At 33.9% G+C, this 24,578-nt stretch overlaps 1 protein-coding gene across 1 annotated transcript in view; it reads left to right on the top strand.

Moving 5' to 3' along the window:
* Dennd6a (DENN domain containing 6A) overlaps positions 1-24,578 on the top strand; it is a 67,523-nt gene that overhangs the window by 17,077 nt on the left and 25,868 nt on the right. The window contains exons 4-12 of the mRNA XM_026388559.2: positions 3,053-3,165; positions 6,261-6,341; positions 7,380-7,485; positions 8,523-8,602; positions 9,547-9,609; positions 10,767-10,822; positions 15,942-16,064; positions 16,588-16,683; positions 18,602-18,696. Of these exons, the coding sequence (XP_026244344.2) occupies positions 3,053-3,165; positions 6,261-6,341; positions 7,380-7,485; positions 8,523-8,602; positions 9,547-9,609; positions 10,767-10,822; positions 15,942-16,064; positions 16,588-16,683; positions 18,602-18,696 (813 nt within the window). The remainder of the gene's footprint in view (positions 1-3,052; positions 3,166-6,260; positions 6,342-7,379; positions 7,486-8,522; positions 8,603-9,546; positions 9,610-10,766; positions 10,823-15,941; positions 16,065-16,587; positions 16,684-18,601; positions 18,697-24,578) is intronic.

Here is a 24,578-nt window from a genome sequence, read left to right as displayed (position 1 = left end):
TATTTATTTTTATGTGGTGCTGAGGATTGAACCCACACACACTTACTTTAGATCCTAATGACTTGAGAAAAAACTTTGGTTTGTTTTTACGGTTCAATTCCTTATTCCATTTGAGTAGCTTTTATCTTAGAGATGTAAGTTTAAATGTGCTTTCCCTCTGATACATACTTGTCAGATTCTTTTCCTCCTTATTGTTTATCATTAACATCATTTGTATTTAGGTGTTCTTGCAGCTTAAGCTATATTGGCTACCCAAGTACAGTACACACTGTATTATATAACATGTCCAGAGAGAAAACTCAGCATTAGTAGAGAGAATTTGAAGCATTGATGAATCTAAGGGAAAAATCAGTTTTTGCTGTGGGTGGACTTGATAATATTTGTCTCATGATTTCTTGTCTATATACAGCAGTGACATTATTACATATGTTATACTTTGTTCATTTATATTAAGGATCATTTGGGGTTTTTTTAAATGTTCAGTCTGTTGTGGACCAACACTTTTGTAAAATGCAATTAAATGGATTATTTAATAATGGATAATTATCTAATAATAAATAATCTAATGACACAAAATGAAAAAAACAAGGAATGCAAAACAAAAATCTCAATTTGTTACAGCAATGTCCAATTGCTATAAACCTTTAAAATGTTTATTCTCACTGTCCTTATTTATTTGGTCTTGGATAAGTAACAAAAGTTTGCAGACTGGCATCATTCTAACAACTACACTTTGAGAATCTCTAATCTAAAGTATTTTTTCTCAGGAATTCCAACTTAGCCATGCTAATCACAGGGGGAGTGACTATGTAAAGTTGAGGGCCCAGGAATGGGGATGACTCTAGAAATTTTTTCTTAGTCATACATATTCTAACCCATTCTATAGCTGTGTTTGTGATAAAATAGAAATAATATTTTTAAGTTATGTATTACCTTTAGGTAAAATATTTGATCATTTTTTTTCTAAAAAAAACTTTTTGGGGGGGTATAGGAAGATTCCATCTGTTTACATTTACTTTGCAGTCTCAGTTTGAGTATCATGGAAAGAAAACTTACAGAATACTCTGTGCCTACGATAGTTTTAAAATGGGACATCTCTTTCTGCTGTATTACCTGCTCATGAAGGAGAAGCCAGGATTGAAAGAATTGGTTCCTTGAATGAACAGTATAGCCCAGAGACCATTGATTTCTAGAGCTCTGTGATCTGAGGGCCCTTTTTCAGAGGGGCTTTTGTATTTAAATGAAGAAAAGTTTCATTTTTTTTCTCCAATTGGCAGTGAAATGAATTAAAAAATAATAGCTTTGTTGATATAATTTACATAACATAAATTTACCCATATAAAGTATGCAATCCATTGAGTTTTGATTGGCTGGTTATCAAACTAGGATTTTGTGTATGCTAGGCAAGTACTTTACCAATAAGCTATAGCTGCAGTCCCACATAATTCAGTAATTTTTAGTATATTCACAGAACTGTGCAACTGTTGCCATAATCAACTTTAAAACAGTTTTATCACCCCATGGGTGGAATATATTGAGCACATTTCACATTTATTACAATGTTACTAATTCTAAATATAGTAACTTGGAAAATTTGAGTGACAAGTTATTTCATGTTTTTTTTTAGAGTATCTATAGTTTTTAAAAAAGTTAATACCTGACAGCTTAAAGTTTGCATTTAAAGAGATTGGCTAATATAATTAACTTCATTTTAAATTCAGTAGTAAATCAATTACTTGAGCTCTGAATCTTCTGTAGTATATCTTTTTAAAAAAGCTGCTTGGGCTGAGGATGAGTTCAGTGGTAGAGTGCTTGCCTAGTTTATGTGAAGCCACGGGTTCGATCCCCAGTACTGGATGGGGTGGTGTAGGAAAGAGCTTTTATTGTGAAATATAAAACACATCCAAGATTGAGGAACAGAACTTGCCTAACATCTCAGAAACTCCTTCGTGCCACCTTCAATATTATTTCCCCTCACCTTCAAATGTAACCACTAAATTTTTTGCTTTTCTTTATACTTTTATCATCCAATTATGTACTCCTTTTTTATTTTTTTTTTAGTTGTAGATGGACACAATACCTTTATTTTATTTGTTTGTTTCTTTATTTATTTATTTCTATGTGGTGCTAAGGATCGAACCCAGTGCCTTACACGTGTGAGGCAAGTCCTCTATTGCTGAGCCACAACCCCAGACCCCAATCATGTACTCCTTATCATTATTGCTTTGAACTTTTTTATATACATGGATTTGAATAATATGTAATATTTTGTGCTTGGCTTCTTTTGCTCAATAGCAACAGTTTTCAAAATTTTTTTTAATTGCATGTGGGAAATGGAATAGAAAAATTAAAGAGACTTCAGAGTTAAGATATGCTTTAGGAGCTGGGGTTGTGGCTCAATGGTAGAGTGCTTGCCTAACATGTGTGGGGCCCTGGGTTAGATCCTCAGCACCACATAAAAATAAATAAATAAAGGATTATGTCTATAACTAAAAACATTTTAAAAAATGGTTCCTTTAAAATTGATGAAACTTGGATAAATAAATATTATGCTATGCTATGCATTTACTTATGGCTTTGCCTCTAACCAGCAAAGATGGTTTGAGTCATCTTTTTTTTTTAATTAGTTGTTGATGGATCTTTATTTTATTACTTATTTATTTGCAGTGCTGAGAATTGAACCCAGTGCCTCACACATGCTAGGCAAGCGCTCTACCACGGAGCCACAGCTCCAGGTCTTGAGTCATCTTTTGAGGCATGTGAAGTTTTAGGATCTCCTTTTTCTTTTTAAAAACATGACGAACTGTGTTAAAAATTATTCATACAAGGGCTGAGGCTGTGGCTCAGAGGTAGAGTGCTTGCCTAGCACATGTGAGGCACCGGGTTTGATCCTCAGCACCACATAAAAATAAATAAATAAAGGTATTATGTCCATCTACAACTAAAAACATTTTAAAAAATGATTCATATGGTTCCTTTAAAATTGATGAAACTGGATAAATAAATATTATGCTATGCTATCCTTAATTTCTTTCATTTTTGTTTTTATTAGGTTGTCTTGGAGATACCCAGTTTTGTTTTAGATTTCGACAGTCTTCTGGGAGGAAAGTGTCACTGCATTGTCTCCTGGATCAATTTGACAAAGATTTACCAGTTTATTTAAAGGTTGGAAAAGTAGTCATAAAAAAATGTCTATGTGAGAAGAAACTGAAGAGCTTATTACTGTAGAACTCATTCCGTTACCTCTGATAGCTTTCAGAAATTTGCTTTTACTTTTATTTATTATATAGCTGAATTTGAGTCTAATTGATAAGAATTCATCGTTTGAGTGAAAGAGACCTTATAAAATTATAAGTTATAATATGTTCTGGAAACATAATGGCATTTTGAATTAGAATGCTGAAGTAATTTTCTTTCATTAATAATTATTTGTTTGAATGTGGGGGTGGAGTGGTACTAGGTAGTCAGTATCATCTAATGTTGAAGTAGTTGTTCCCCAAGTTGTCCTTTATACATTTAGTTGTTTCTTTTATATTTTTAATGATTTTTTTTGCAGTTACTGTTTATTAAAACAGTTTTAGTAATTCATGATTTCGGAATCTGTTTCTCTCTTTGAGTACTCTATGCTTGTATGTCTGGTTAGATAAAGAACATTCCCATTTGGATGTCCTGTCAGCACAGTAAATATGAACTTAATATCATTTGCCTAAAATCAACTTTTACAAATTGACCTTCCTGTTTCTACTAAGAGCAGGAACCCGCTCTGAGCAAGGATAATACCTTTTGAAATGTTGAGTCTTAAAGTCATTAGTTACTCCATTTCCATTTTCTGTTGCTACCACAATCAACATGGTCTTCCAACTGATGATAATAATAGCTAATATTTACTAAAGCTCTTTATGTTCTAGGCACTGTATTAAGAAGCACTGATTAACTTATTTACTACCTATAGTCCTCTGAAAGGGTTCTTTTTACAGATGAGGAAATTGAGCGAGAGTAAGAAATTTACTACCAAGACATTTACCTCTTGTTTTTTTAATTTTAATTTTAATTTTTTTTAATTGATTTTATTATTTTTTAATACACAACAATAGTGGAATGCATTACAATCCTTATTACACATATAGAGCACAATTTTTCCTATCTCTGTATATAAAGTATGTTCACATCAATTTATGCCATTATTCATGTACTTTTTTTGCATCACAATTCTTAATACACATGTATACCACAGTTTTTTCATATCTCTGCAAATAAGGTATGTTGACACCCAATTCAAGTTTTCATACATGTGCTTTGTATAATGATGACCATCATATTCCACCATCCATGCTAATCTCCTTCCCACTCCTTTTCCCTCCTACCTCTCTTCCCTATCTAGAATTATTCTAATCCTCCCATGCTCTCCCTCCCTACCCCACTGTGAGTCACCCCCCTTATATCAGAGAAAACATTCGGCATTTGTTTTTTTGGGATTTGCTGCCTTAGCATTATCTTCTTCAACACCATCCATTTACCTGCAAATGCCATGATTTTGTTCTTTTTTAATGCTGAGTAATAGTCCATTATGTATAAATGCCACATATTTTTTTGAGAGAAAGAGAGAGAGAGAGAGAATTTTTTAATATTTATTTTTTAGTTTTCAGTGGACACAACATCTTTATTTTATTTTTATGTGGTGCTGAGGATTGAACCCAGCGCCCCGCGTGTGCCAGGCCACATTTTTTAATCCATTCATCCACTGAAGGACATCTCGGTTGGCTCCACGGTTTAGCTATTGTGAATTGTGCTGCTATAAACATTGACGTGGCTGTTTTTTCTAACACACTATATCTTACATGCTGTTGCCAGCTGAAGTATACATATATATTATAAAAATAGAATCTAAAATGACTACCAATTGCTGAATGAAAAAAAGAGCTAATAATAGTATTTTTTTTTTTTTGGGTCCTTTCTTTTTGGACCATTAAAAATAAAACCCTGGACTGGGATTGTGGCTCAGTGGTAGAGCGATTGTCTAGCACGTGCGAGGCCCTGGGTTCGATCCTAAGCACCACATAAAAATAAATAAATAAAGGTATTGTGTACAACTACACTTAAAAAATAAATATTTTTAAAAAATAAAATAAAACCCTTGGGGTTGGGGTTGTGGCTCGGTGGTAGAGTGCTTGCTTAGCATGGGTGAGGTACTGGGTTCGATTCTCAGCATCACATAAAAATGAAATAAAGATATTGTGTGTCCACCTTCAACTAAAAAATAAAGATTTAAAAATAAAATAAAACCCTTTACCTTTTCAGTTTTCGTCCTCATCTCCCTTCTATACATGTGCCATATTTTAGCAAAACCGAACTATGTACTTTTTCCTGAAATAGCTTGTGGTTTTTGGTCTCTGTTTTTTGCTCATACTCCTGGCCCTCTAAACCTAGAATGTATTTGTTTTTGTTTAATCCATTCTTCAATGTCCAGTTAAAAAATCATATTCTTCTCTCTTGCCCTTCCTGTAATACTTTGTGCTTTGCATGGTAACCCTCCTCCTATTATATAATAAATAATTTTTGTACTTTTCTTATCCATCCTAAATTGTATTCTCCTAAAGGAACTGTGTCTTATGCATCTTTTTCTTTTCTAACACAATACATTGTTTAAAGTAGGTTGTCAATATTTTTTTTAAGAAATAACAGTCAAGTAAGGGACTGAGTCCAAATTTTCCATTAGGCTACAAAAGCCCTAAAGGTTTTGGAATGTAATCACCTTTCAGATCATGTGTTAATAACATTCTAATGATTCTTTATTACTGGATTAACATATATCTGGCTATGTAAGATTCAGATTTCATTAACTCCTTTTATTTTCTCTTTCAAGATTTTTTATCAGGGCATCTCATGTTTGGAAAAAGACTGCTCCCTTAGTCTTGTTAAACTCAAAATTTTAATCAGAATTAAAAAATAAAACTTACTATAGCTTTGGGGAAAATATAGATTTTAAATATCTTCAGTTTAACTAATATTGATGGGAATGAAGAACGTAAGCTAAATTACAGGGGGAAAAGTCTCATTTAATATTTAGATTATGATTGTTTTGTAATTTGGACAGGTTAGAAGGTTTTTATCTGGTAATTGCTGTCATGAATTGTGTTGTTAGATAAGCACTAATAGCTCTTTGTGTATATACCTAACATCTCTATTTGGGTTTATAAAGGAAGCTGATGTTAATGTTAAAAGATGGCTATTTATTTATTTTTTGCTCAATTCTTTCTTAGAAAGATCCTGCTTATTTTTATGGATATGTATACTTTCGGCAAGTTCGAGATAAAACCCTTAAAAGAGGCTACTTTCAGAAGGTAATTTTCATATAGACTAATACAAATATTTTTATACTGTGATTAGTAAAGTAGAAATGATTATGCTTAATAATTTTCAATTTTTGGTATTTTATCTTTAAACATACTGGACTTTTTAGATTATATTTTTAGATTATACTTTTTAGATTATAGATACCTGTACCTAGATTTTGAACAGCTGTTGAATTTTTGCTATCTCTGTGCTAGGCTCCTGATAATGTTTGTTAATATGGAGGAGTCTGCTTGATTTTGATATTTTAGAATAAGAGAAAGAATAAACAGATTATAATATTGTTACAACTAATAAAAGCTTGTGTATCTTTTTTTTTAAGAGCCAATAAGTAAATTTTAGCAACTTCTTAGCTACTGTTGTTTCTTGTAAACTTAATATTTTTCTTAAAAAAAGAAAAAATCAATTCAATTTTATTTAATCCCAGCTAGCAGGACACACCTTTTCCATTTGTAACCAAAATTTGCCCTGACCACCATTGGATGCTGTATAGAAAGCTAGAGTGTTTTTCTAGGAAAACTTCATTAAAAAAAAAAAATCAGCATAATCCAAATCTGAAGTGATCCAAGTAGAGGGTCACAATTTCTAATTAGATAGCTATGACAATTGAACTATAGAACACAACAGTCATAGGTCTCTGGGGAAAGCATCACAGTTTGTTCTTTCCTTAATAGGATGATTTCATGTGGCTAGTTCCTAATGTCCCTGTGCTATGGACAATAGTAGCTAGGCTTTGGAAATTATCCATGACCTTAATCTGTTTATTATAAATTGTTCTTAAAGTACAGGAACATCTGAGTTATTTCTTCATGCTTTTCAAGTGTGATAATAAGCTTAAACTTTATGCATTCTAAGGCTATATTTTTGTATTTCCTTTAAACTATCTGCTATAAAGCCTTTTTATTTCAAAATGCATACTTTTTGATGAATTTAATTTGTTAGTAATTGTTCTTGTGAGATATGAATGGCAAATTTAAATTATAATCATTAGACATTTAAAAGAAACATTGTTTCTTTTTCCCCTCCAGTCTTTGGTTTTGATCAGCAAACTACCTTATATTCATTTTTTTCACACCGTGCTCAAACAGATAGCACCGGAGTATTTTGAAAAAAATGAACCTTATTTGGAAGCAGGTAAGCTAATCATTGCAAGAGTTATGTACCTTTATGAAGGAATCTAAAAGACCACTGAAAATATATGATAGAAATGAAGTTGACCTTCTGAAAAAATCAGAAGAATTTAAGGGTTATATGGTGAGAGAGAGAAACAAAATTATTTGGCACTTTTTCCCCCACAAACATCAAAAATGGTATCTGTTGTTATTTCCTCTAACAACATAGACAATGTCTATTTATTAGGATAATAATAAATGAATTTTGAGTTGACAGTTCTTATTATCCTTAGTAACTTGATACAGTTGGAGTGTGGTGTGTATTTGTAGCCAACTTTAATAGTAATAAGTGAACAGGAGTCAGGTGTGGTGGCAAACATCTGTAATCCTAGCAGCTCTAGAGACTGAAGCAGAATTGCCAGTTTGGGCCCAGCTTCAGTAATTTAGCTAGATCCTGTCTAAAAAAATGGGGAAGGGGGCCTGGGATATAGCTCAGTGGTAAAGCAATCCCAAATACCATAAAAAATAAATGAACAGGAGAACTTCCTTTAAATTAATTTGTTGCTTTCAAAAAATTATTAACCAGGCCCAGTGGTGCCTGTAATCCCAGCAACTCAGGAGGCTGAGGCAGGAGGATTACAAATTCAAGGCCAGCCTCAACAATTTAGTGAGGTCCTAAGCAATTTAATGAGACCCTGTCTCAGAATAAAAAATAAAAAGGGATGGGGATATAACTCAGTGGTAAAGTGCCCCTGTTTCAACTCCTAATGCTAAACAACAACAACAACAAAAGCTATCTATCTATATCTGTATTGTATATCTATATACATACATACATACATACATATACACACATATATATAAATAATCAGTTTATATCCTGGAACATGTTTCTAAGTGAAATGTTAAGATATTTTCATCACTTGTACTTTATTTCTCTTCCATTCTTCCCAGTATATTTTTCCTGCTTTATAGAAAGTAGAGTTCTAATTTTTAACACCCCATTTTAATATTTCTACTTAACATCAAGAAAACATTTTGTTTGAAAATATTTTCCAGCTTGTAATGATGTTGATCGATGGCCTGCTCCAGTGCCGGGGAAAACGTTACATCTGCCCATTATGGGGGTAGTGATGAAGGTAATAGCTTTTAGCTCACTTGTCTCCTTTTTAAAGAACTTGGTAGGAAGTTAACACATGGGTTTTACTTACTAACTTCCTCATAATATTTTGTAGTGTCATTGTTTTCACTTGTTTGTTGTGAGGCATTACAAAGAACCTACTTGATAGAATCATTAGTCACACAACTCTGCAGCTCCAGTCCCATTACATCCTGTGGAGTTTTCACAGGAGTATCATTCCTGTGTAATATATGTAAACATAAATGTTGCTTCCTAGAAGTTTACAACTCCATGTTTCTACTAATGCCTCCAGTGGTAAGCAGAAACAGTTCACTTTTTTAATTGAATATTTAAGAGAAATTTGGAAACCTATTAGTTCTCAGTCCTAAATGATCTTCTTAACATGTAGTGTTGACCAAATATGTCTATCCCTAAGTATTCTCTGTTAAGATGATTTTTTTAAAAAAATTAATTACATTTTACTCTCAGGCTTTGCAACTCACTATCAAGTTGGACTTACTTTTGACAATGTTCTCTTTTTACATGTGCTTATTTTTTTTAATGTGTATTCTTTTTTTCCATGGGAAATCATGAAAAATAATACTGATAGTTTCCTGTGGGATTTACTCAAAAATTTGGCAAGATTAAGAGGGTGTGTTTGGGTGGGTGTATATTAATGAACCAAAGATTGGTATGATAAACAGGAAACAGTATGAGATTGATGTCCTTTTTCTGTTTTTCAACAGTTGTGCTTCTCAGTGGGTTAGTGATTTCTCTTTGCATGCGGTTATAGAGTCCTTGGTTCAATTACTTTCTACTGTGGCTGAAATTAATATGACCTTAGTTTTAAAATCTGATATGAATACTTAATATTTATAGCTTTTTAGACATTGCCAAATATACCTTTAAGGGTGCTTCTTATTCTTGTTTTTCATAGCCAAAGATAATTTCTTTCTCTTTAAGGTACGGATTCCCACATGTTATGACAAGCCTGGGACAACTCAAATAGTACAGTTAACTCAGCAGGTAGTGTGCTACTATGGTGAAATGATCACAGAAGTTTTAAATGAGCAAATGCAGTTTGTTCATTATATATTTTTGAATGTCACTAAAATATTCCATTGAATTTTTTTTTTTTTTTTTATATTGGGGATTGAACCCAGGGGCACTTGACCACTTAGTCATATCCCCAGCCCTATTTTTAAAATTTTATTTAGAGACAGGGTCTCACTGAGTTGCCTAGTGCCTCGCTTTTGCTGAGGCTGGTTTTGAACTCACGATCCTCCTACCTCAGCCTCCTCATGCCCAGTATATTGAATAATTTTTAACTTAATTCATAATCAACTTTCTAATATTTCTTGGCCTTTTTTTTCCCCCCCTTGGTTTTTCTCCAGGAGACACTGAAGAACCCAGAACTTTAATTGTGAGGACAAGGGGAATGTGAATTTTTTTTTTCCCCCAAAAGGCTTAATTCTGGCAAAAGCAGTTATTTTAGAAGAGTGGTCAGTAGATATCTGATTTTAAAAGACTCAGTCAAAGGGATTCTGTGGTGCCAGGCACAGTGGTATTTGCCTGTAATCCCAGTGAATCAGAAGACTGAGGCAGGAGTTTGGCAAGTCAAGGCCACCCTCAGCAACTTAGGGAGACTGTATCTCAAAATAAAAACTTTTAAAAAGGCGTGCTCCTGGGTTTAATCCTCAGTAGTGCACACACACACATACATACACATAGACAAAAGATTCCCTAGTTATGATTCCACTCCAGTTTTCCAAAAGCAACATCTGTTCATGGGTGGGGTTGAATTTTTCATTTGAAATGTTTTAACTGGTGTGTTAGCTAGCATTCCCTTTGTTCTTTGAATTGAGAGCAGTAAAAAAGCTAATATTTTTCTGTTACATATGTCAACTAATATTAATGATAGTATTTCATACATTTGTGAACTAATCTTACATCTGATTATTGAACTAATTCTTTATTCATAGTATCTGTGTTTTCTGTCTTCTGCCATACTATGGGAAATTGGTAAGACCCATTTTCTCTCTGGTTGCTTCTAGCAGAATAGAATTTTCAAAAGGTAGACAGGGAATCCTGGCTTATTGATCATGAGATAAGCATACTTTAAAAATCAATTTCTGCATATTTTAGTGACATCTTCTCTTTTGTTTTTGTCTTTTGCCTCTTAGGTAGACTCACACATATCTGTTATTTTACCTACTGTTCATGAAGTGGATCTTTTCAGGTAAAAAAAAAAAACTTTTTAAAAATGTCTTTTTTCTCTTGCTTTGTGATATTGTTTGTTGAGAAAAAAAATGTTCTTATGTAGGATATGTAAAAAACCAGAAGAAAACACTCATAATGTTTTATACGATAAAAATCCGTGTTTGCCGGTTTAAAAAAAGAAAACAAAATTAGTGTTCTTTGGTTGTGGTAGCACATATCTGTAATTCCAGTGACTTGGTAGGCTGAGGCAGGAGGATGACAAGTTTGAGGCCAGTGTCAACAACTTATAAAGGCCATAAGCAACTTAGTGAGACCCTGTCTCAAAATAAAAACGGAAGAACTCAGTGGTAAAGTACCTCAGGTTCAATCCCCAGTACCTAAATAAATAAATAAAATCAATTAATGGTTAATGGTTCATCCCTGGCTGCCTGCATCTTTATAAGCTTTGACAGAGAAATTTGGATACGGGCAGGCTATTACATGGTAAAAGCAAATTGTTTTTTTTTTTTTTTGGTGGGGTTTGGTATGAATGGTTTTGGAATGATGTTAGAAAATACACTTTTTTTAGAGATGCATTTTGAAGAATTTTGGGGTGAAATGTCATGATGTTTGTGCTTTATTTTAAAATGCTTTAGTAAGAAAAAATAAATGATGTAAAAACAGCAAATACTAATTGTTAAATATACGTGTTATGTATGTGGGGATTTTACATTTTTGTCTTCATTTTTGTATGTTTGGAAATTTCAAAATGCAAAGTTTAAAAAACAGAGATACTGATGGTGCATGCCTGTAATCCCTGCGTCTTGGGTGGCTGAGTCAAGAGGATTGGGAGTTCAAAGCCAGCCTCAGCAAAGAGGTGCGCTTAGTAATTCAGTGAGACCCTGTCTCTAAATAAAATGCAAAATAGGGCTAGGGATGTGGCTCAGTAGTTGAGTGCCCTTGAGTTCAATCCCCCACACCAAAAAAATAAAATAAAATAAAATAAAAACAAAGCAAAACAACAAAAATAGATACTCTGGCATTTAAGAAGGAAGAAAAATTCATAGCGAGGTTGGGAGAGGGAGTGTGGGAGGATTAGAAGAACTCTAGATAAGGCATAGGGGTGGAAGGGGAAGGGAGGAGGCATGGGGGTCAAAAAGAGGGTGGAATAAGATGGACATCATTACCCTAAGTACATGTATGAAGACACGAATGGTGTGAATATACTTTGTATATGACGAGAAAAAAAATTTTTTTAATGAATAAATAAAAATAAAATTATAACAAAAATAGACTCATTACCTCCACACTCATGAGTTTACGTCATTAGGAGCAAACTGAAAGAGTACCCAATGACAAAAATAAAGTATGATTAAACTAAAACCTGTGTACAAGATAAATATACATTAATTTCTAATGATATAGTATATTATTAAATAAGTGTTCCTTGCAATCATTTAGATTAATAATGTATGTTCTCTATTCTCAAGGAGTAAATCTCTACTCATTCTGTATATAGAGACTTCCTCACAAAATTTTCGATGTGGAAATGGAGGAAAAGAGAAAATAATCTTACTGTACTCTCTTCATATGATGTGATAACATTGGCATATTATCTCTTTGATTTTTTTCCTAAAATCTATACTTCAGTCTAACAATAAGAGAAACATCAGACAAATACCAACTGGGAAGCATTCCGTAATTTACCTAATATGCACCCCTTAAAACTCTCATGATCAAAACCAAGGAAAATCTAAACTGCCATAACCAAAAGAAGCCTATGGGGGCATAAAAACTGGAGTATAAATGGATATCAGATTAAAACCTAAGGAAATCTGAATAAAGTATATATTTCTGTTATTATTAATGATTTGGTATTGGCTTGTGTATTTTATTATTTATTGGCAATAAATAATAAAATACACTAGTATATTTTAAATAATAAAACACATATAATAATAATAAATAAATAAAACACACTATTATAATAATATAATATAATAATAAAATAATAATAAAATATACTATATTAATAAAATATACTAGTGTATTAATAAAATATACTAGTGTATTAACACTAATATACTAATATACTAGTGTATTAACTAGTGTATATACTAGTGTATTAACACTAATATACTAGTGTGTTAACATGAGAAATTGTATGTGAATTCTGTGTACTATTTTCTCAGTTTTTCTGTAAATCTAAACAGTTCTGGATATTAGACCCTAAATAATAAAATGTAGTCACAAATTAGCATGATATGAAAAAAAAAAGAAGGAAGGAAAAAGAAAAAATACTAGTGTTTGTGCCTTTACCCAGAGCATCCAAATAAAGAGTCTTTAGATTGGTACCCAGTTGTAGCTCTGCACGAAGTTCTGATGTATAGCCCAGCTTGAGAAACCACTACTATCAATGAGCGATTACTATATGTCAAAAAAGTTGTGAAAGACATAGGGTAGGGTTTTTTGTTTTTGAGGAGGAATTCCCCTCCCCCCCTCTATATTTTTTGGATGACTTTAAACTTTATAGAATACTGCCTCAAAGGTTGAGTTGTTGCTGGATGTGGTGGTACATGCCTGTAATCCCAGCAGCTCAGGAGGCTGAGGCAGGAGGATCACAAATTGGAGGTTAGCCTGGGCAATTTAGTGACACTCTGTCTCAAAATAAAAATAAAAAAAAAGGAATGCACTGCAGGTGTAATTCAGCAGTAGAGTGCACCCCTAGATTTTTTTTAATATTTATTTTTTAGTTGTAGTTGAGCACAATACCTTTATTTATTTATTTTTATGTGGTGCTGAGAATCGAACCCAGGGCCTTGCATGAGCTAGGCAAGCGCCCTACCACTGAGCCACAACCTCAGCCCCCAGCACCCCTGGATTTAAAATTTTTTTTTTTTTTAGTTGTACATGGACACAATACTTTTATTTATTTATCTTTATGTGATGCTGAGGATCAAACCCAGTGCCTCACACATGTTAAGCAAGCACTCTACCACTAAATTACACCGCAGCCCCAGCAACTTTGGGTTTAATCCCCAGTACCACCAAAAAAAAAAAAAGAAAAAGTTAAGTTTATTTATTTTATATGCTTGATTTATTTTGTATGCTTACTTATATTTCTAGGTATTTGTCCAATAAAAATGAAAACATATGTCCACACAATGAATTGTATGTACTAGGTGTGATAGCATACACCTATAATACAAGCTAAGGCAGTCGGATTGCAAATTTAAGGTCAGTCTGGACAATTAAGTGACCCTGACTCAAAGTAAAAAATAAAAAGTGTTGGTGATATAGCTCAGTGATAGAGTGCCCCTAGTGTTCAATTCCTAAGTGAGCACTCTACCGCTGAGCCACAACCCCAGCCCCCAGGACTGAGTTTGAGAGCAAAGAACAGACACCTAATCTGGAAAGGCTTATGAGGTTGATTGGCAGAAATGCAGTTGAATTTAGGGGCCTGTGTGCCTCCTTTCATTTGTCCAAGACTTGTTAGGCTACTGTTTATCCCAAGGACCATGTGTTTGGTTTCATCTCTCTCTATTGACCACAGAAACAGTCCTTTCATTAAGTTTTTAAGTTGAGATTGGAATTGAAGAGCAGTTTTCTAAAATAGTTGAAAGAAACTGTCATTCTCTTGGCTTAGAATCTCTTAGAGTTAGGGTCAGGGGTATTTACATGACGATACTTGACTGTTGGTTCCTAGGCATAGTTTTATGGATTTTCCCTCTCATATCCCCTTGTATGTTAAGAATGAAGAGATTTTGGTTTTCTACCCATTTGCAGAGTAGACAATAGGTATGGGATATCATTGCTTTTAGACCTTTTTAGTGGGTAAAACTAGGGTGTGTCTGGAGGAGAGGGAATATATGCACATATAGACACATAATCTGTATATATGTTTCTGTACCCATATATATTGATAACCATTAAGTCATATTGATACCCTTAGTTACAACACAATATGACAGTGTTTGCTCTAGTTTTTTTCCCTTCTCATGTTTGTATTTATCTCTGATAGAATAGCCCTCTATTATTTTTAACATCAAAAGATTGAGCCAGGTGCAGTGGCAAACACTTGTAATCCCAGCGACTTGGGAGACTTGAGACAGAAAGATCACAAATTTGAGGTCAGCTTCAGCAACTTAGCGAGACTTGTGTCAAATAAAAAGTAGAAAGTACTGGGGCTGTAATTCAGTGATGACACACCCCTGGGCTCAATCTCTAGTACAAGAAAAGTAAAAAAAAAAAAAAATGTACACACATACACACACACACACACACACACACATGTACTGGCTTTTTTATTGATCTGAAGATAATGAATTATCTCACTGTCTTCAGATACAAATGAAACTTCTTATTGTATCACAGTTACAAATGAAACTTCTTATTCTGCTCTTCCCCCTTCCTGCTATTGCATTGGATCATAAATAGTAAATGAAAAAAGCATTGGCTTTTGTCTTTTTCATATTTTTGTGGTGATGGGGATTGACTCAGGGCCTCAGGCATGTTAATAAGCACATGCTGTACCACTGAGACCAGCACTGGTTTGTAAATTAAGTACATCCAATAAATGCCCCCCTTAGAAAATTAGTTTTCAAAATTTCCTTCAAAGTATTTAGAACAGAAATTTAAATTATTGATATTAATAAAATAGAATTATCATATGGTAAAACAGTTTAATTATATGCTTTTGTTGTTTGTCAGCTATTTCATTTTTCAATAATGTATTGCATTTAATCTTATAAAAATTGGCATGTGTCAAATTGATATATACTTTTGTGTGTATAAAAGAAACTTAGAAGCTAGTATGTGGTGTATGCATGTAGTCCCAGCTGCTTGGTAGGCTAATGCAGAATGATTATAAGTTTGAGGCCAGTGAAACCCTGTCTCTTTTAAGAAAAGTAAGGGAGTTAAAATAGAAGCTCAATGGTATAGTGTATGCTCAAGGCCCTAGGTTTAATTCCAGCACTGATAAATAAATAAATAAAGCTTTTGATTATACATTGCCATGTTCTAAATTAGTATATTAGATCAAGATACAAATACCAGAAAGAATTTAGATCAATGTGAAGTTTTTAGAATGATTATACAGGGATTTAAAAAGCAGGATTGGATAAATAACAAAATATTTCTTCTGTGTAAATACCTTCCAGGTGTTTCTGCCCAGTTTTCCTTCATAGTCAGATGCTTTGGGAGCTGGTGCTTTTGGGAGAGCCCATTGTGGTCATGGCACCATCACCATCAGAGTCATCAGAGACTGTGCTGGCTCTTGTTAAGTGAGTATATTTGCTTCCTGATAGTGATATTTTCAGCACTTTCCCATCTGTGGTATGTTTCCCAATACATCATTACTTAACATCCACACAGCAATAATGTCAGAAGGTAGTTTTTATTGTAGCACCATTTTATGGATGAGAATACTCATTCAAGTTCCATGAGGGCTAGAACTGTGTCTTTGTTGTTATGAGCAACAAGCGCATTCATTCACATACCTGAAGTTAGCCCTTGAAAACTGTTAGTGTGCAAATGGTAAGGGTTTAATCAAAGGCACATAGCTGGTGAAAGGGAAAGCCAGAATTTCACCCTGTTTGCTGCATTGAACCCAGTGTTCTTTCATTATGCCATTCCATGTTGCATATTTCCATTTGTCTTTTTAGTTCCTTGAAATGAGTTTATTAGTTTTATCAAAATAAATAAGTTATCCCAGTGGGTATGTACTGTTTATACAGATGCTTCATAGTTATGGCATAGGACCTTTAATTTTTGTCCTTTGTTTTACATGGTTTTCTTGTTCCACAGCTGTATTTCTCCACTAAAGTATTTCAGTGATTTCCGACCTTATTTTACTATCCATGACAGTGAATTCAAAGAATATACTACCCGTACTCAAGCTCCGTGAGTAAACAGAATAACTTTTATTCATCATGTATTAACTTTATAACCAAAATTATGTAGAATTATTTTTGGTAATAAATTTTTAATTTAAATTTTTAATTATAGGCAGATTGATTTTATAAAGGAAGGTTAGAGGAGCTGCTGGTAATAATTTTATATTTCAAGTGTTACTAACTTATTTTATTTGGGCAATTTTATTTATTAATGGAATCTGTGTTGTCATTAGACTGTACTTTTGTTTCTGCTGTCATTATGAAAAATCTTTTCCAATCTGTATCAAGGAAAAAATAATTTTTCCTTTTTCTTTTAGTTCCTGTTCTATTGCTTATTTTCTTTTCATAGCTAAATTTCTAGAATAACAAAAATCTCCATTTGATGTCTACACTTCTTGATTTTCTGGTTGCTTCTCAGTGAATTGCAGATCAACTTCTCTGCATCCACTGAATTTGTTCTTGCCTTATTCACCAAGATATTTCTTACTGCCTGATCCAGAGGGTGCATTATTGCCCTATTTGCCCCACCTTTTCTTTCTTGAAATTATTTTAATCCTTGATCCCACTCTCTTCTGGCTGTCTGGTGGTACATTTCAGTCTGCTTTACAGACTTTTTCTCTATTAACCTTTTAAGTATTGATGTTCTTCACTGTTGTGTTCTGGTCCTGATTTCAGTCTGATAATTTTTTCTGTATAGTCTTGCTGGTACCCATGACCTCTGAAAAAACCCTATATGAGGGACTGGGAATGTAGCTCATTGGTGGAGTGCTTGCCTAGTGTGCTCAAGGCTCTGGATTCAAACTCCAGTAATGGAAAAAGAAAATAGAAAGAAAGCTAAAAGATCCTGTACCACCAGTCATGGTAGTACATACCTATAATCCCAGCAACTCAGAGAAGGAGGATTGCAAGTTCAAAGCCAGCCTAAGCAGTTTAGTGAGGTCCTGAGCCAGGATCCCATCTCAAAAAATAAAGAGGGCTGGGGATGTGGCTCAGTGGTCATGTGCCCCTCCAGTTCAATCTCAGTACTAAAAGCAAAAAAACAAAACCCTATATTAATGACTGAAACATATCTTCCTGTCCCAGATCTCTCTCTGAGGTTCAGACCTATGTATCTAGGTTGTGTTGTTGTTTAAGCACATTGCCACCTGCATGTCTTAATGGCATTTAGTTATCAGAATCTGAAATTGTCATAAATTTCTCTTCCTTAACATGCCCTCTGTCAAATTTTAACCAAATTCTATTAATCAGCATTCTGTTTTATTTTTTCCTAACTGTTGCTTTCCCCCTATTACCCTCCCTTCTTTGTAGGGCATCTCTTTTTCATTCATGTGACTTGTCTCCACTTGGTTCCCTAAAAGCTTGTCTACATATAAGATAACATCTAAATTTCTTAGATATAAATTTGGTACTCATCCATCTACTCTCATTTTTGTCTACTCATCCTTCTCACTTTGTGTTCCAAAAATGCTGAACTGTGTGTAGATCTATGAATAGACTACCATCTCACCTCATCACGTGGCACATACTGTTTGTTCTCCTGCATTACCTTTAACTTCCTTTATTCACTTGACAGAAAACTATTCATCTTTCATGTCTTTGTGTAAATGTCATCTCTTTGGTGAGGCTGTCCTTTAATATCTTGGCAGACCATAGGTTCTTCTTTGTGATTATTGTGCATTTTATTCTACCTTCAGTGTCATGATTTTGGGCATGATATTTAGGTATGTATTCTTTCTGTGTGCTTTTAATCTTTATTTGAAATACTAAATATGTTGCCTGGCATGTAGTTGATATTAATAAATTAAGTAAAGGAAAAGATATCTATATATTGTTCACTCAAAGGAAATTATAAATTATTCTTCATTGGTTTAACATTCATATTTTTCTTACCTTTTTAAATTTTGTTTTATTTTATTTTTATATAGGCCCTCAGTCATATTAGGAGTAACCAACCCTTTTTTTGCTAAAACACTCCAGCATTGGCCACACATTATTCGAATAGGAGACCTTAAGCCTGCAGGTAAAGTATAAACTTGGTATTCTATTCTTAGTGTGTAATGTGGCTGAGCACGTTTATTTCTTCCCTTTTGTTTTCATTCCTTGGTTACTTTTTACATTGTTGGAGCTTTCTTTAAGGCATCCTAAATTAAAGCCTTTAGGGAAGAATGTAAGTTCCCAGTAAAATATGTGGATTCTTTTTTTTGGGGAAAATTTTTTTAAATTAAAATTATTAATGCTTATTAATTATACAAATTAATCGGTTTCACTGTGACATTCCCATACATGTGTATGTCATGCTTTGATCATGTTCACCTTCCCATCTATTTTCTCTTTTCTAATTCTCTCTCCATCCTCTCCACAGCCATTTTTCCCTTCTTTAATAGTCATTCTTCTACTTTTGGGTTATCTTTTTTTTTTCCTTTTCTATTGGACATATGAGAGTAAATGTGCAATAATTGTCTTTCTGTGTCTGACTTGTTTCACTTAATGTGATGTATTCCAGTTCCAGTCATCTTCCTGAAAATGACATGGTTTCATTCATTGTGGTTGAATAATTTGTTCATTGTGTATATATGCCTTATTTTCTTTATTCTTTCATCTGTTGATGGGCGACTAGACTGATTGTGTATCCCAGCTATTGTGAATATGGCTGCAATAAATATGAGTATGCAGATACCTCTTTTGAAGGTTGACCTCATTGCTTTTGGATAAGTATCCAAGAGTGATAATGGCTGCATCATATGGTAATTCTATTTTTAGATTTTTTTTTTATTTTTGAGGAAACTCCATACTGTTTTCCATAGTGACTGTACTAATTTACCTTCACACATTGTCTTATTTCTCCATATCCTCATCAGCATTTATTATCATCATTATTATTATTGTTGTCATTATTATTATTATTATTATTATTATTGGTTGTAGCCATTCTGATTGGGGTTAGATGGATTCTGAGTGTAATTTTGATTTGCATTTCCTTGATGTTTAAAGATGTTGAAAATTTTTCATTTATATGAAATATATGTATATATTTTCATATACATATGCCATTTGTACTTCTTTTGAGAAATTGCTAAGAACTTTTGCTCTTTTTGATTGGATTACTTGTGATTTTATTGTTGAGACTGTTTAAGTTCTTATGTATTCTAGATATTAATCCTCTGTGAGGTACACAGCTGGAAAAAAATTTCTCCCATTCTGTAAATTGTTTCTTTACTTTGTTGATTGTTTCCTTGTTGTGCACAAGCTTTTTAATTTAATCTAATTCCATTTGTCAATCCTTGCTTTTATTTCCTGAACTACTGAAGTTCTATTCAGGAAATCATTGCCTGTGCCTATCTTAAAAGTATTTCCCTGTACTAGTTTCCAAGTTATAGATCTTTGATCCATCTTGAGTTGATTTTTTTAAACTCAGGGGGTGAAAAATAGGGATGAAGTTTCAGTCCTCTACATGTGGTAGTTTTCCCTGCACCATTTATTGAAGAGGCTGTCTTTTTTCAAGTGTATGCTTTTAGTACCCTTGTTAAGAATCAGTTAGCCGTAGATTTATGGGTTTATTTCTTGGTCTGTGTATATTTTTATGCCAATACCATGCTGTTTTTGTTACTGGGGATATGTAGTATATTTTGAAATTGGGTATTATGATGCTTCCAGTATTGCTCTTTTTGCTTAGGATGACTTTGGCTATTCAAGGTCTTTAATGCTTCCGTATGAATCTTAGGTTAGGGTTTTTTTTTTTTTTTTTCCTAGTTCTGTGAAGAATGGCGTTGATATTTTGATGGGGATTGCATTGAATCTATATATCACTTTCACTAGTATGATCATTTTAAAAGTATTTTTAAATAACTTTATTTAATTAATTTATTTATTTTATGTGGTGCTGAGGATCAAACCCAGGGCCTTGCACGTGCGAGTTGAGTGCTCTATCACTGAGCCATTACCCTAGCCCCTAGTATGATCATTTTGACAGTATTATTTCTCCCAGTCCCTGGGGAGGTCCCCCACCCCCGCCTCTATTAGCATCTTCTTCAGGGATTTGTAATTTTTCATTGTAAAGATCTTTCACCTCCTTGTTTGGATTTATTTCTAGGGAATTTTTGTTGTTGTTTGTGTTTATTTTTCTTTTGATGCTGTTGTGAATGGATTATTTTCCCAATTTCTTTGTCAGCTAGTTTATTATTGGTATATGAAAAAACTACTGACTTTTGTATGTTGATTTTGTATTGTGCTACTTCACTCAAATTGTTTTTAAAATTTCAGGGTCTTTTGATAGAGTCTTTAGGGTTTTTTAAGTGTGGAATCATCATCTGCATACAGGGATAATTTGGCTTCTACTTTTACTATTTGTATCTCTTTTTTTTCTCTTACCTAATTATTCTGGCTAAAATTTCACGTACTATATTGAGCAAGAGTGCTGAGAGTGGATACCTTTGTCTCATCCTTGATTTTAGAGTAAATGCATTCTCTTTTTCCGCTTTCATTACGATGTTGGCTGTGAGATTGTTGTATATAACCTTCATTAATTTGTAGTATAAATTTATTCAAGGCTTTTATCATGCAGTGATATAGGATTTTATCAGGCTTTTTCTGAATTTATTGAGTTGATCATGTGGTTTTTATCCTTGATTCTATTTATGTGGTATATTATATTTATCTAATTTATTTATTTATTGCAGTAATGAGCATTTTATCCAGGGATTCTCTATATCCTCAACCTTTTTTATATTGAGACAGTCTCACTAAATTGCCCAGGCTGGTCAGGAATTTGTGATCCTTCTGCTTGAGGCTTCTGAGTCGCTAAGATTACAGGTGTGTGTCACTACACATGGCTTTTATTACATTCATTGATTTGCATATGTTGAGCCATCCTTGCATCCTTTTTTTTTTTTTTTGAGTCTCTGTATGAACATGTACTTTTATTTCTTTTTTTTTATTGGTTGTTCAAAACATTACAAAGCTCTTGACATATCATATTTCATACATTAGATTCAAGTGGGTTATGAACTCCCATTTTTACTCCAAATACAGATTGCAGAATCACATCGGTTACACATCCACATTTTTACATAATGCCATATTAATAACTGTTGTATTCTGCTACCTTTCCTATCCTCTACTATCCCCCCTCCCCTCCCCTCCCATCTTCTCTCTCTACCCCATCTACTGTAATTCATTTCTCTCCTTATTTATTTTCCCATTCCCCTCACAACCTCTTATATGTAATTTTGTATAACAATGAGGGTCTCCCTCCATTTCCATGCAATTTCCCTTTTGTCTCCCATTCCCTCCCACCTCATGTCTCTGTTTAATGTTAATCTTTTTCTCCTGCTCTTCCTCCCTGCTCTATTCTTAGTTGCTCTCATTATATCAAAGAAGACATTTGGCATTTGTTTTTTAGGGATTGGCTAGCTTCACTTAGCATAATCTGCTCTAGTGCCATCCATTTCCCTGCAAATTCCACGATTTTATCACTTTTTATTGCTGCGTAATACTCCATGTGTATAAATGCCACATTTTTTTTTATCTATTCATCTGTCGAAGGGCATCTGGGTTGGTTCCACAGACTAGCTATTGTGAATTGTGCTGCCATGAACATCAATGTAGCAGTATCTCTATAGTACCCTCTTTTAAGGTCTTTAGGGAATAGTCCAAGAAGGGGAATAGCTGGGTCAAATGGTGGTTCCATTCCCAGCTTTCCCAGGAATCTCCATACTGCTTTCCAAATTGGCCGCACCAATTTGCAGTCCCACCAGCAATGTACAAGAGTACCCTTTTCCCCACATCCTCGCCAGCACTTGTTGTTTTTTGACTTCAGAATGCCAATCTTACTGGAGTGAGATGGTATCTTAGGGTGGTTTTGATTTGCATTTCTCTGACTGCTAGAGATGGTGAGCATTTTTTCGTGTACTTGTTGGTTGATTGTATGTCCTCCTCTGAGAAGTGTCTGTTCAGGTCCTTGGCCCATTTGTTGATTGGGTTATTTGTTATCTTATTGTCTAATTTTTTGAGTTCTTTGTATACTCTGGATATTAGGGCTCTATCTGAAGTGTGAGGAGTAAAAATTTGTTCCCATGATGTAGGCTCCCTATTTACCTCTCTTATTGTTTCTCTTGCTGAGAAAAAACTTTTTAGTTTAAGTAAGTCCCATTTGTTGATTCTTGTTATTAACTCTTGTGCTATGGGTGTCCTATTAAGGAATTTGGAGCCCGACCCCACAATATGTAGATTGGAGCCAGCTTTTTCTTCAATCAGACGCAGAGTCTCTGATTTGATATCAAGCTCCTTGATCCATTTTGAGTTAACTTTTGTGCATGGTGAGAGAAAGGGATTCAGTTTCATTTTGTTGCATATGGATTTCCAGTTTTCCCAACACCATTTGTTGAAGATGTTGTCCTTCCTCCATTGCATGCTTTTAGCTCCTTTATCAAATATAAGATAGTTGTAACTTTGTGGATTAGTCTCTGTGTCCTCTATTCTGTACCATTGGTCCACCCGCCTGTTTTGGTACTAATATGATGCTGTTTTTGTCACTATTGCTCTGTAATATAGTTTGAAATCTGGTATCGCTATACCGCCTGATTCACACTTCCTGCTTAGAATTGCTTTTGCTATTCTGGGTCTTTTATTTTTCCATATGAATTTCATGATTGCTTTATCTATTTCTACAAGAAATGCCGTTGGGATTTTGATTGGCATTGCATTAAACCTATAGAGAACTTTTGGTAATATCGCGATTTTGATGATGTTAGTTCTGCCTATCCATGAACAGGGTATATTTTTCCATCTTCTAAGATCTTCTTCTACTTCTCTTTTTAGGGTTCTGTAGTTTTCATTGTATAAATCTTTCACCTCTTTTGTTAGGTTGATTCCCAAGTATTTTATTTTTTTTGAGGATATTGTGAATGGAGTGTTTTTCTTCATTTCCGTTTCAGAAGTCTTGTCGCTGATATACAGAAATGCCTTTGATTTATGCATGTTGATTTTATATCCTGCCACTTTGCTGAATTCATTTATTAGTTCTAGTAGTTTTTTTGTAGACCCTTTTGGGTCTTGTAGGTATAGAATCATGTCAACCGCAAATAGTGATAATTTAAGTTCTTCTTTTCCAAATATTTTTATGCCTTTAATTTCTTTCGTCTGTCTAATTGCTCTGGCCAGTGTTTCGAGGACTATGTTGAACAGAAGTGGTGAGAGAGGGCATCCCTGTCTTTTTCCAGATTTTAGAGGGAATGCCTTCAATTTTTCTCCATTCAGAATGATGCTAGCCTGAGGCTTAGCATAGATAGCTTTTACAATGTTGAGGTAAGTTCCTGTTATCCCTTGTTTTTCTAATGTTTTGAACATAAAGGGATGCTGTACTTTGTCGAATGCTTTTTCTGCGTCTATCGAGATGATCATATGGTTCTTATCTTTAAGTCTATTGATGTGGTGAATAACGTTTATTGATATCTGTATATTGAACCATCCTTGCATCCCAGGGATGAATCCTACTTGATCATGGTGCACAATTTTTGTGATGTGTTTTTGTATCCGATTTGCCAGAATTTTATTGAGGATTTTTGCATCTAGGTTCATTAGAGATATTGGTCTGTAGTTTTCTTTCTTTGAGGTGTCTTTGTCTGGTTTAGGAATCAGGGTGATGTTGGCCTCATAGAATGAATTTGGAAGAGCTCCCTCTTTTTCTATTTCCTGAAATAACTTGAAAAGTATTGGTATTAATTCTTCTTTAAAGGTTTTGTAAAACCCCGTTGTATACCCATCCGGTCCTGGGCTTTTCTTGGTTGGTAGTCTTTTGATTGCTTCTTCTATTTCATCCATTGATATTGGTCTGTTCAAATTGTGTGTATCCTCCTGACTCAGTCTGGGCAAGTCATATGACTTAAGAAATTTATCGATGTCTTC

The sequence above is a fragment of the Urocitellus parryii genome, chromosome 3 (assembly GCF_045843805.1).
Source record: "Urocitellus parryii isolate mUroPar1 chromosome 3, mUroPar1.hap1, whole genome shotgun sequence".
Lineage (NCBI taxonomy): Eukaryota > Metazoa > Chordata > Mammalia > Rodentia > Sciuridae > Urocitellus > Urocitellus parryii.
Note: the sequence above shows the minus strand (reverse complement) of the source record. Positions and strands in the feature narration are given on the sequence as shown.